This window comes from Pagrus major, chromosome 5 (assembly GCF_040436345.1).
Source record: "Pagrus major chromosome 5, Pma_NU_1.0".
NCBI lineage: Eukaryota > Metazoa > Chordata > Actinopteri > Spariformes > Sparidae > Pagrus > Pagrus major.
In genome coordinates, this window is record NC_133219.1 from 32,084,789 (window position 1) to 32,097,096 (window position 12,308).

Here is a 12,308-nt window from a genome sequence, read left to right on the forward strand (position 1 = left end):
CTCACAGTAAATCTTTACCTTATACCGTCACTTCTTTCGTAAGCGTTCCGTCTTCATCAGTAGCTAAAATATGGTGTATAGGGTTTCAGCAGACAGGCATGGGGATGGCTTCAGAGCAATAAGATAGCAGTAATGGCACACCATCATTTAGGAGAATGTAATAAGTGAATATCTAATAAGCCTGTAAAAGATGCTTAACCCCTGATGCTCTGAGGTCAGGTAGAGAGATAGGGAGAATAAGCTGATTATGGATGGTTTCTTCTCACGTTGCGGTCATCACAGGATTGACCAACTCCTGACCCCGCTGTTAGGAGTGCGGTTACCTTCGCCCAGATCCGCTCCTATGTTTGGATAAATCCACTATTTATGGTGTTTGATAACAGCTTGTGCCTGATATGGGAAAGTAATAGGTTATGAATCTCAGTCTGGAGATAATGTAGAAGTTAATGGAACACCAAAGATTTAGGGTCTTTCCTCGGTTATTCACCTTTGCTCAACTTTTCTCACCATTGTTTCTTACTGAAAGCTATGAGAAGTGTCTTAAACTATCATTCTAAGATTTGGGAAAATCTTGATGAAAAATGTGCAAGTAATACTGCGATGGAAGCTCTGGTTATGAGACAGTTTTACCGTTCCTAAGGGCACCAAATGGTCCATGACCCTCTTTATATTGATCTGTTGATTGATTTGCTGTTCAGTGATTGATTGACAAGCAGATAGGTTGGCCCATATCCCTGGAGATGCTTAACTAAACTGAAGCAATTGGGTTTAAATGTGATCCCCCCACCTGTTTTTCGTACGATGACATAGTTTTATCCCTGAATGACAGACTTGGTAAAAGACGGATGAAATGTGCCATGCTCAAAATGAATGATATCCTGGATTTAAGGTCAATCCCTGTCTCTCTCTGCTTCTTTTCACACTAAACACACACACATACACACGCACAGAGCCAGATCCTAAAGCCATTTTCAGGCAGGGCAGCAGAGTGTGTCCTCATTACCGTCTGTGAGTGTGTAGTCACCACTCAGTCACAGCTCCTGCTGCCAGAATGGGATTTTCCCCTCTTTTCTCCTCTGACTCCTCCACCTCTTTTTCACCTTAACTTCTCTTGCATATCGCTTCATCTATTTCGCAGACAGAAAATCATTATCAGTCAGGAAAGACAATTTCCTGCTCCTATGGTCCCTTATACACTGCCAATCAAAAGTTTTTGAAAACCCTATATTTTAACTTTTTTTTTAATACATTTTAAGACATGTGATTGCAAGTAACCTAAAAAGCAAATTGAGACTGAGAATTTGGAAGGATTTTTTTTTTTACCCTTTCTGAAATTATATATATAATTAGCCCTATTAACTAAATAGGGCCTGAGTATAAATCAATTTCAGTCGCCACCTGTAACCGTCGGCATGCAGGCATATCTGACTTACAGTACAACTGAGGAGAACACTATTGTAAAGCAAATGTAACATACAGGATGTAGCCTTAATTTGCTGACCTTTACAGTGGACATGCCTTGAACATTGTAAAATATCCCGTGAGAGTCCAATTACTATACAATGATTTTGCTCTGGGAAAACTTCTAACACACTGAACAGTCATCGAGGTGCAAATGTCACCCCACAAGGGATAAAAGGCCAGATTTTTTAATCATTTCTGTGATATCTAACTCTGTTTATACTTTTTTGAATCATTTTTTGAATGAATTTACAATTACTTAAGATATAAAGCAGCTGCAAGGATCTCCATTGTTGTTGCCTCTGTGGTCAAGTGTGGTATGAGCACCACAGCCTCCAATAAGTAAAGATCTTGACTTGTGTGTGAGTAAAAGAATAATAATATGACGATATGACATAATATCTGATTTGGATAAGTTGAAATCCAACACGGTAACAGGTATTAAGAATAACTATAGTAAATATATAGAAATCGCCAATATTCTTGCTAATAGTCTTGTTAGGGTATATAGAGGCATCCCTATTTAATTGAGACTGTTTTGTAAAAGTTGAAAGTGTGAAAATATATGGTGTTCTAAGTATTCATGTGTAACTATTTAAAGATGTACTAGTCTCTTTTCACTTACAGTTCCACGGTTTCATATTGAGAAGAATGCAGTACAATTGCATTTTCAAACAAGCAAACATCTTTATTTGTGTGCGTCACCAATATCTTGCAGAACAAAGGCACTGAGCTCAAATTGCTCCCACTTTTTCTGAGGAGTCGAACATAACCGTTCGACTGTAGTGTAAAGGTTCTCAGTGAAAGCTCCTCGCCCTTTGCGAAAGTAGCCAACGATTTCCATTTGCCACTGGCAGTAGCTGCAGTTTACAGTCTCCTGATAAAGGATCAAAGTAAGAGGGAGAGAGGCAGAGCACACACACGGATATTAGACTGTAATGGCAACCAGATGAACTTGTTGATAGAGCACTAAACAAGTCTAAACAGCCTAACACTTCTGACAAAAGCCTTTATCTGACTCTCCAGTTTACCAACTTGAGAGCTTAACAAATGATGTTTATGGTTATTTGCTCTTCTCTTTGTCCTTTCAGCTATCTCAAACTGCCATATGTTTTTTTTTTTTTTTCTGGAGTCTGTAATTCAGCAGTTTCGATTAGGAAGGTTATGTGCTCACTTGAATGCAGCACAGTAATCAGGAAATGCGTGGACAATGTATTCACTCGCGCTTCTTATACATTCACCGCGGTAGGCACCTGTCTGCTTCCATCCCCTCACTTCGTCAGGTTGAAAGAAGTTAAGTTGAAGGGGAAGAAACAGGGAGTAGGAGTTGGTGAAGGGGAAGTAGAGGGAGTTCTGTTGTTGGCTTCGTTTAACTATGAAGCTCTCCTTTTTTCATTTGATCTCCCCGTTCCTCAGAAAACTCCAGATTGCTCTGCAAGGCGGTTTTAACGGCAGCAATATGTGTGTCTTAACATCAGACGAGAGGTCTGAGCCCAGGTAATCGAATTTTGAGATCATGTGATTGGACTTGACAAGAGGAGCAGAATGGGGAGCCGTTCACCTACTTGACGTCTCTCCAGTCTCAAACACACACAAAAAAAAGCACAAGTGTGTTCATACTTAGAATATTTTTCCAGGTCACCACTCATAAAAAAAAAAAACGAACATGGCTGCTCCGTGTGCTGTTCACCCATCTGGCCTGATGGAGCATCCTCCCCATGGTGCCGTTACATGAAGCACTGTGTAACTTCAAAGCCATGTTACTGCCTGTTTCGCCATAATGTGCCATTATGCGTGGAATCCAAGAGCATGCTGGAGTACAAAAGAAACCACATGTGGAGCACTCTATGTGCCCAAAGCTATATATTACATATGTTGCATACTGTACACAAGGTTGTTCTCGTGTGTATGTGTATAGGAGACTCTGCGCATTACACCACTCCAGCTGGACAGGAGGAAAGAGGGTTAAATACATGCAGTCGATTCAAAAAGCATAAGATTATTCATTTCCCTTCTCCTGTGGGGAACAAGCTCCCGCTCCACGGTGCAACACACATTGGTATACAAGTACCCACACACACACACACTTGGGCAGTGAGTCTAACCCAGTGGAACATCAACGATCTGCCGATTACATGTTATTTAGTACTGTAATATGTGGAGGTATTTGGAAAAGTGCTGGTGATAAAAGGGGAGGGAGACGGGAAGAGACTCAATATGACAAAGTTTGTAAAGATTAATATTCCCTCCTCATTGAAGTGGAGACGTTTGAGCTTGTTTGTGAAAAAAGTTTGAAGTGAAATGGATTTCTGCAAATGAGAAAACAACATCAGGGCTAAGTAACCATTTGAAGGTGCCTGTCAAAGGCTTTCTCTGTCTTTACCCTCCTCCTTTCATCTTTCTCTCATCCCTCGCTCCTCCTCCTGCCTTCCCACTCTCATTAGTGATGGTTGTGAGAGAGTGGAGAACAAAGCGCAGGCCCTGCCAATCGATCACCGAGCAGCACTATCAATCGACTGGTGGAGCGCAGGGTCTCCTCCATCTGCCCAACGATTGACGGGTCAAAGATTGATGGGGGAGATTGTTGTGTCTCCGTGTGTGTGTTTGTGTGTTAATGCAACAGGGTATGTCTTTATTTGAGATAGATTACAGAAGATTTAATCTCATCTTGTTTGTCAACTGCACATTTTAATTTGTAGTCTACTAAATAGATAAATTAAAAGAGCACCAAACAAACAACATATGTATGAGGGACGGTGTGTATGTGTGGAGTTATGTCTGCACACATATTCCCAGGTGTAACAAAGCCCCCAGACACTGACAGATATTTCTTTTGGTGGCTACTCTTTACCCTGGCACTGTGTCTCTGCCCTGGCAGCAGTAACACACACACACACACACACACACACACACACACACACACAAGCAGAATTAAATCATACACTGGCATGGAGTCACACTTTACCCTGGCACGGTGTCATTGCCTTTCAGTGCTGTGACTCATGCCAAACGCTCTAATGGATGAATCCTGCAGCAGTCTGAACAGGCACGAGTGTGTGTGAGATTTGTGCGTGTGTGTGTGTGTATGTTTCAGCATGTTACCCTCGATCGTGTCTGTGTGTATTTCCAAGGTGTTGTGTAAACATTGGCATTATGTGTCACAGCTGGCCAGATGACTTGCCCCGCTTTCATGTCGATTTTCTGCGCCTCTCTCTGGGAGGACGACGCTGCCACATTTGCATGAGAAAGGTTGTCAGACTAACACCTTTTCTTGTTTCTCTCTCTCTCTCTCCCTCCCTCCGTTCCTCCCTCCCTCCCTGTCTTTCTCCCATGTCCACAGCTCTGATAGCCATAGGCCAGTACAGCAGCACCATAGAGACTGTGGATGCCGGCTGGTGTAAGGACATCACAGACCAGGGAGCCACTCAGATCGCTCAGAGCAGCAAGTCCCTCCGCTACCTGGGCCTCATGAGATGTGACAAGGTAACAAGGCTCGGCCTGTAATGTCTGCTGCTGTCTGGTTTCCATTGCGCGCTCTCAAAATATGTTTCTGGAGACGTTTTTAGACAAAGCAAATCAGATTGTTGCATAGAGCAAAAAGTTTTGCGAATTTTTTTTTGTCTACATGAAAAACTTAATACGTTAAGAGCTGAAACAACTGTTTGATTTGTTGATTGACAGAAAATTAATCACCAAGACTTCTTCAAATTATTTGTTAATTTGTTCATCTTTTTTTGGCAAGTGCCAAATATTTGCTCATTTCAGCTTCTCTAATTTCAGCATTTTTTCTCTCTCATTTCTCTTTTTCATATCATTGTAAATCGAATCTCTTTTGTTTCGAGAAAATAAGCAATTTGAAGAAGTGGCCCTAGACTCTTTGAAATTGCGATCGGCATTTTATAATCATATTTTACTAATGACGAGATTAATGATAATTAGTAGTTGCAGCCGCACTTGCTTTAATACAACTGTAGCCCCCATTTGGTGCTGTTGATATGCACGTATCTGATTGCACACCTGTTGTCATTCTTAGTAGAACTAATTAAAAAAGTATTTTTGGTTCCAGGAAAGTGGTAGTGTAAGATAAACCTATTAAAAATAGGTAATATGATTGTTCTAATACAATATGCAAAAATACTTTAAAGGTGCAATTTGAAGGAAAATGGCAATAATTCTAAGGTAGCTCCAAAGAAATAGGGGACAACAACATAACCTCTTCCTGCTGCACACTACACTTTTGGCTGTAACTATCTTGGGTAAGCTGACAGGTGTCTGCCCGCACTGCAACCTTAGATGACAGGGGAGTCACCATGGTCAATGGCTGGACACCAGACTTCTGAGACTGACAGATGCCAGTTTGAAGACTCCTTACTGTATTAAGGAGGCGATTTACAGCTGCTCTGATCAGGACTATGACTTTGGGGGTTGAGAAGACACGGCAAGTGGGGGACATCTAACAGCTGAAACTATGGGGGCGCTCAGTCTATTACATTTTGCACTACAAATGGGTATTTCTATACATATAGATGTTTTTGACATAAAGTCAACACTGTTGTTTCCTCATACTCTGTTTATGATGCTGGTTCATGTTTTGAATATTTTAAAACAAAATTCTTGCCATATCTTACATATTGCCCCCATAAATCCACTTTTTCTAAATAATCTGCAACAATGTATGGATACACATGATATAAAAATGTCTGATACTTGACAAATTTCAGTCATCTTTTGGTTGATTTGCTCTAATGGACACACATAAACACAGAGAACTAATCAAACACATACACATGAAGCCTCAAAAGACACAGGTCAGGGCACCTGGCCAAATGAGAAGCATCCAGAGGTGAGAGTGTGGAGTAACTAAGCCATTCCTGTCTGTGCCCAGTGTGCCAGTGTGTCCACGTGGTGCATGTTTGAGTCGGCTTGTTGAGTGATAACACAAGTAAAGTGACATAATGACCCCTCTCAAACCGACTTTGAGATGCCTCTGGGTCTAAGGGACGATCTTTCCAAAGTCACCCTTAAACTCTCACTGGCCTCTTACCAATCCAATCACTGACCTGATGGAGGCACGTTTAGTTGTAGTGCCATGGTAACAACTCCACCCACCTCTCCAATTGGTTCAGTGGCACTCCTACCACACAGATGCATCCACTTACTGTGGGATCATTCAGACTGACATGAGTGGGATGAGGGCAGACAAGGAAAGAGAAAGTGAGCAGCTGGTTTAACCTAGAAACTTTAGCCTGCACTGATATTGTACAGCCTGGTGTCTTGTACTGTAGCCTGCACAACACAGGCCATAATCCCAATGCTGGTGGGCCTCCATATGGTGAGTGTAACAGTGTGTTTTAATGAGCCATTTTGTTTTTCGGGTTGAGGCTAAATTTTACATTTGGGTTTTGGGCTGAACACATTTAAAAGCTCTCTGCTGTGTAGTAAAAAAGTCAGAGTAGAAGTTGGCAGGGAAGCAAAGGAGGGAGGAGAGATGTTTTGACTTATAGTCGAGGCCTTTCACCAGGTTGGGAACTCATCATTTTTATTTCTTCATTATAAAATCGGTGATATCTGTGTGTCGCGGCCTCGAGGTTGACCTTATGGATTTCTCTGGAAAAAATTTCTTCCCGGAGATCGTTAAGTGTGACCATAACATCGGTGTATCATATTTATCTATTTGTACTGTAATAAAATTAAAACATACGATGGTCCGACAGTGACCCCATATGTAAGGTCTCAGTGATAAAGCGGTGTACTCGATTCACATTATTGCGGACGTGAATGCGTATCTATCATATTTATCTAGGAGTAATAAAGAGTAACTGCATTACATAGCAGGTGATCACTTAGATTCCATTTTCATTTAGTCCCCCCCCGCCTCGCCGGCTCAGTGACCCCAACAATCGATATCTACAGCCATGCTAATAAAAATCTCTTCTGGAATGACCTACATCTTTACCAGAATAACAATTTTTCTTAGTTTCTCTCCTCAGTATGCTTTCATGCTTCTGCCCTCGCAACGAACAAATTCACCCATTCCTCTGCTCTTATTCATATATCCACCTCTCTCTTCAGATGTTATATTCATACTCCTAATTTAGCCCGGAGGATGGAAAGATAAATAATTATCCTCCCTCTGCTCTGAAGTGGGAATTTGGGGATGACACAGCTAAATAAAGCCATAATTGGTGCTATTAGAGTTGTAATGGAGTGTGAATCGAGCCGAGAGAAGATTTTGACAGTTTCCAAGGTCACAGAATTAATTCACTGCCTGCTTGGCCCCTTCACCCGTTTCCTCTGTCTTCTCTCTTTCGCGCCATAAAATTGTGTTAAGCATTGCAAATGAGCCTGGAGTACTAGTGAGGATTGGTTAGGCTTGTGTGGGGGAAAAGAAAAAAAAAGACCAGCCTACAGCAGCTACTTTCTTTGTTGTTGTTGACGTTGTTGTTTATTCAATATGCCAGGCGAGAAAGGGAGTTACAGTAGATAAGGTCAGGTTGCAGGAGCGGACAGAGAGAGGGATAGGGGTAATACGAAGTTCGCTCAGAGGGAAACGAATAAACAGAAATAGGTTGTTATTACCGAGGTCGTAGCAGAAATGAGAGCTACAGAGCGAGTTAAAGAGGTAAAAAGGTGAGAGGCAGAGACAGACCAGGGGAATTGTGGTTATCTAGGAGTCAGCCCACGGGCAGCAGTGACCATGCTCTGCCTTCTCCTCACCTCCCACTCTCCTCTCTCGCCGCAAACCTCCTGCCCCTCCTGCACTCCTCTTGAGAGTCTTCAATCGCCTCAACTAAAGATCTGTGCTTCTGTTTTTCTGTCTGACAACTAATTAGAATTATCTACATTTTCACACTTACAGTTGTTGACTCTCCTCTCCAAAACGACTCACAGTTGGGGAACGTTCAATATCTTTATCAAGGTCACTTTGACAGGGTCGTTTTTTTTGGTTGTTGTTTGTTTCCCGCTGCTTCACTTCTTCTCTTCGCTTGTGTGATTAAAGCGATTTCTGTATTCTTGAAGAAGAAACAGACAACTTCATAACTTCCCCCCGCTAGCGTTTCTAGGTGGTATTATTTTTCTCACTGCTGTCGCAAAGATAACCCAATCGCTTTTGTTTTACCCCAAAGCCTCGCAACTACCAGCAACAAGGGACAATTTCTCTCCAAATTTCGTAAAGAAACATTACCTCGAAAATTAGAGAGAAGAAAGAAGCATGTTCACTGGAGAGGTAAAGTGATACTGTCATAAATTTATACAGAGTAATAAAATCGTTCGAGAATTTCTTTGTGTGAAGAAGCGACAACAGCAGGGGGTAGCGTTGGGGGAGTAGAGGGAAACATTAAGAGAAAATGCATGAGTTTATTTATTAAGTTGAGAGATGAAAGCAGACAAGGTTGTACCCTTAAATCGAGCCTTCATTCCAGAGAGATTTTGTACCTGGTGGCAGACGGTATTGTGCAGTGAAAGCCAGGCTTGTAGGAATCCAATCCAAACACTGAATAACTCATCATTTGCTGCATGATGATAAGTTAAAGCAAAAAAAAAGTTGTATTTTGCTAGTTAAAGTTAACAAAATCTGTGCTTTGACCACTGCCTGGTGAAAAAAATTGAAATCGGTTTTTACAGTGGTTGTAATCCCTGTTGCATGCTGTCTCTCGTTAATGAATCAAATCAATATTTTATACTACTCTGCAAAATTGTTTTTAGTATCGGCCTTCCAATCAATTTGGCCGTGATTTTTTTTCTCTGGTTTGCATTTGACATTTCGGCCTCGAGCAGTGCTGTATCACGCTTTATTTGTGTATCACAGCAGTAAAATCCGGAGGCATGTCCAATTCAATCTCGGGGCAAACTAATCTCATCTCTGCACTTAATGCAGTTCTGGGAAAACGCAGAAGCTCGGGGATAACTCTCAATTCCACAAGGTTCCCACATAATGAAAGTCTTGTGCAAATTACTTAACTTTAGACTACTCTCAGCCACAGCTTCTCTTTTTCATGTTGACAAATCAGTTTGAATTTTTTCCGTCATGCCTCATTTTATTAACATCTCCATTGTTTTAAATAAGGACATAGCTGCACCCTCCATGCATCCCTTTGTCTTGTCTTTCTTCAGCCTCATGTTGACAGCATGAATGACCGGCATATAAGGTCAGCAGTCCTTCTTCTAGTCGAGCACATACTTCTTCTGTTGCTCAAGAACTGTACCGAAGGTTACCTTCTATAATGAAACATTTGAGAAGGAGGTGATTTCAGGCAAAACTACTTTACTGTAGAGACTGTTAGATTTGGATGGCATTTTCATATGATTCGGCTTGATAGATTTTAATTGGTTTAGTTTAGCTTGACCTGTAACAACCCCAATTTATTTAGCTCTACCCCAGGATCTACACACTTGAGGAACCATCTCAATATTTACCCATCAACCAGCCAACATACTGTAGCTAAGGGGGTCACTGACAGTGGCTCCAACCTGAAATAATTTTGCTTTGCCTGCCAACCGTGAATGTTTGCATTGTGAAAATAAATTGTTATATACACTTGCACACAGTGGTCCGCTTCTCATGAGAGCTGTGTTGACAGTGTTCTGGACATACTGCAAATACTCCAAAGTTAATATTTCCCTTACAAGGACTTTGCTTGGAATTCATTCAGGATGTGTATGTTGCAGGAATTAAGCACAAATAACTTGCAACTCAGAGGTAGAAAAAAACGTGGCTAGGGTTAAAGGTGACAATATCACCGCAACAAATAGCTGCTTAATCACCATTAGAGCTAGCATAAGCCTGTCTGTCTTACAGATGTGCAGGTAACATCTGCAGCCTACATTTGGCTATTTAAGATAAATCATATGTTCATTCTTTCTCTATTTTCTCTCCTCACTTTTTTTCCCTTCCACCCCCTGCAGCTTCCTCCCACGCCAACTGATGTGGAGTTAGGTTTCAGAGCGGGTCCTGTCAGTTTCAGACAAATACAGTCTTGTGATAACCCTGACACGCAGTGCGGACAGCCCAGTCAGCCCTCCGCTTCGGCAGCGCAGCTCGGGGCCTGTGTAAATTTGTTTGGAATTGTCAAAACGCTGGGAATTTTAATGTAACAGCTTCCCTGGATGTCACAGGACTTAGAACGTGTAGAATTCATTTAAGAACTGTTAACAGGATCCATCTGGCTCTCCTCATGTGGAGCTGTGTGAAGGATCGATTTCCTCCGTCACAGTTTATACAAACGTGCTTCCGTACTGTATACATTTTACTGCCAGGCAGCCTGAATTTTGTGTCCACTGCCATTTGGACTGATATGAAGAATTTTTTTTTTTTACTCTGTACACACATAGACCTAACATAATCCCAGATCTGTGTGAAGTCGACTTGATTGTCAGAATATTTTCTTATTTAGACTCTCCTTTCAGTAGTATACGTTTGTAACAGTTTGGAAATGTGTGTGTTTAAGGCTTTCTTCCCTCTCTATTTCCCTCCACATCTGTCTGAGGGATTTCCTTTGTGTCCCAGTGTGTTTATACGCGCCGAAATGCGACGTGTCTGTGTGTTACTGTGTGTGTTCTCTGAGAGGAATTTATGTTATTTGCTGTTAACGCAGCTCATAATGGAGCATTGAAATCAGAACCCCTCCAGGCCTGGGCAAATGGCATGCTCCGCCTGCCTCAAATGATTACACTCCTCTGCCCTCGGGGCCAAACTGCCAACGCTCTGACGAGGAGAAAGAATGCGATTGATCCAGACTCACCCAAAAATAATCAAATCAATGCATTTTGTCCTCTTTCAGTGCCAGTCTTTTGAAGTATTCCGCTGAAAGACTCCAGGAAAAAGTGCCATAATCGTCTGAAAAAGCTGATCATTTTTTGCTCCCATATGATATGCGTGCATCTCAGAACAGCCCGGCTTCCCAGTGAGTCTACTGTTAAATGTTAGGTCCTCTCTGCGGGAGGAATTCATCTTTCTACGCTTCGACAAACACAATGGAACATTATGTATTATTTCGGGCTGTGCTTTCGAGTTGTGAAATTGGCGTCAAAGGTAATTTCCAGCTAAAATTACAGCGATGTTGTAACAGCATTCTGCGCTTTGGACCGGGTATATGCAGAAACACAAACACACAAAAACATGCCAAACTCACACAGATTCAACAAATGTTAATGCTGTGACATTTATAGCTTTTTTGGCGAACCACATAATTAAGATAAGTGTCCAGTCACAGAGGCAGGGGTCCAGCAGTAAGTTCTATTGATTTATTTGATTTTGCAGAAACACACTGTACTACCTCACACCGAACGGTGTAACTCATTGCACGCCTTATCTGGACTCTGTTTACATATGTCTCCTATATGCGTTAAGATGGTGTTCTCTATAATGGGCCCTCCTGGCCACTCTGTGAACATTTAAAGCCTTCATTCTCTGTTGATGTATCACTTTGGGGATTTTAAATCTTATTCAGCCTCAGTGGAATGTTTTCTTTAGAAGCGTTTTCACAGCTTGCTCGAATGTACCTCTTTTCCCCTCTCATCCTCTAGTCCATTCCCTCTCATTCCCTCTCTTTCTTTCTCTACATCTTTTTCACTCTCCCCCCCCCATCCTTTCTTCTCATCCACCTTCTTTTTTCCCCACCGTCTTTTCCACTACTTCATTAGAGTGAAAACAAATGGGCAGCCCAGGTTGTGAAACAGAGAGGGGAGCAAACTCACACAGTCAGCACGAAGCCGGACTAGGAAAATAATGACACTGACTGCTACCGGCCCCTTCAGGGACAGCTGGTGGAGAGAGAAAGAGTTATCATAGTAATGGAGGAGAGGAGGGAAGAGAACAGAAAGTAAAACGAGGTCTGGCCTTGGAG

At 41.9% G+C, this 12,308-nt stretch overlaps 1 protein-coding gene across 1 annotated transcript in view; it reads left to right on the plus strand.

Annotated features, from left to right (window-relative positions):
- Nucleotides 1-12,308, plus strand: part of fbxl17 (F-box and leucine-rich repeat protein 17) — a 226,533-nt gene that overhangs the window by 200,167 nt on the left and 14,058 nt on the right. Inside the window, exon 10 of the mRNA XM_073467207.1 lies at nt 4,802-4,944. Coding sequence (XP_073323308.1) covers nt 4,802-4,944 — 143 coding nt within the window. The remainder of the gene's footprint in view (nt 1-4,801; nt 4,945-12,308) is intronic.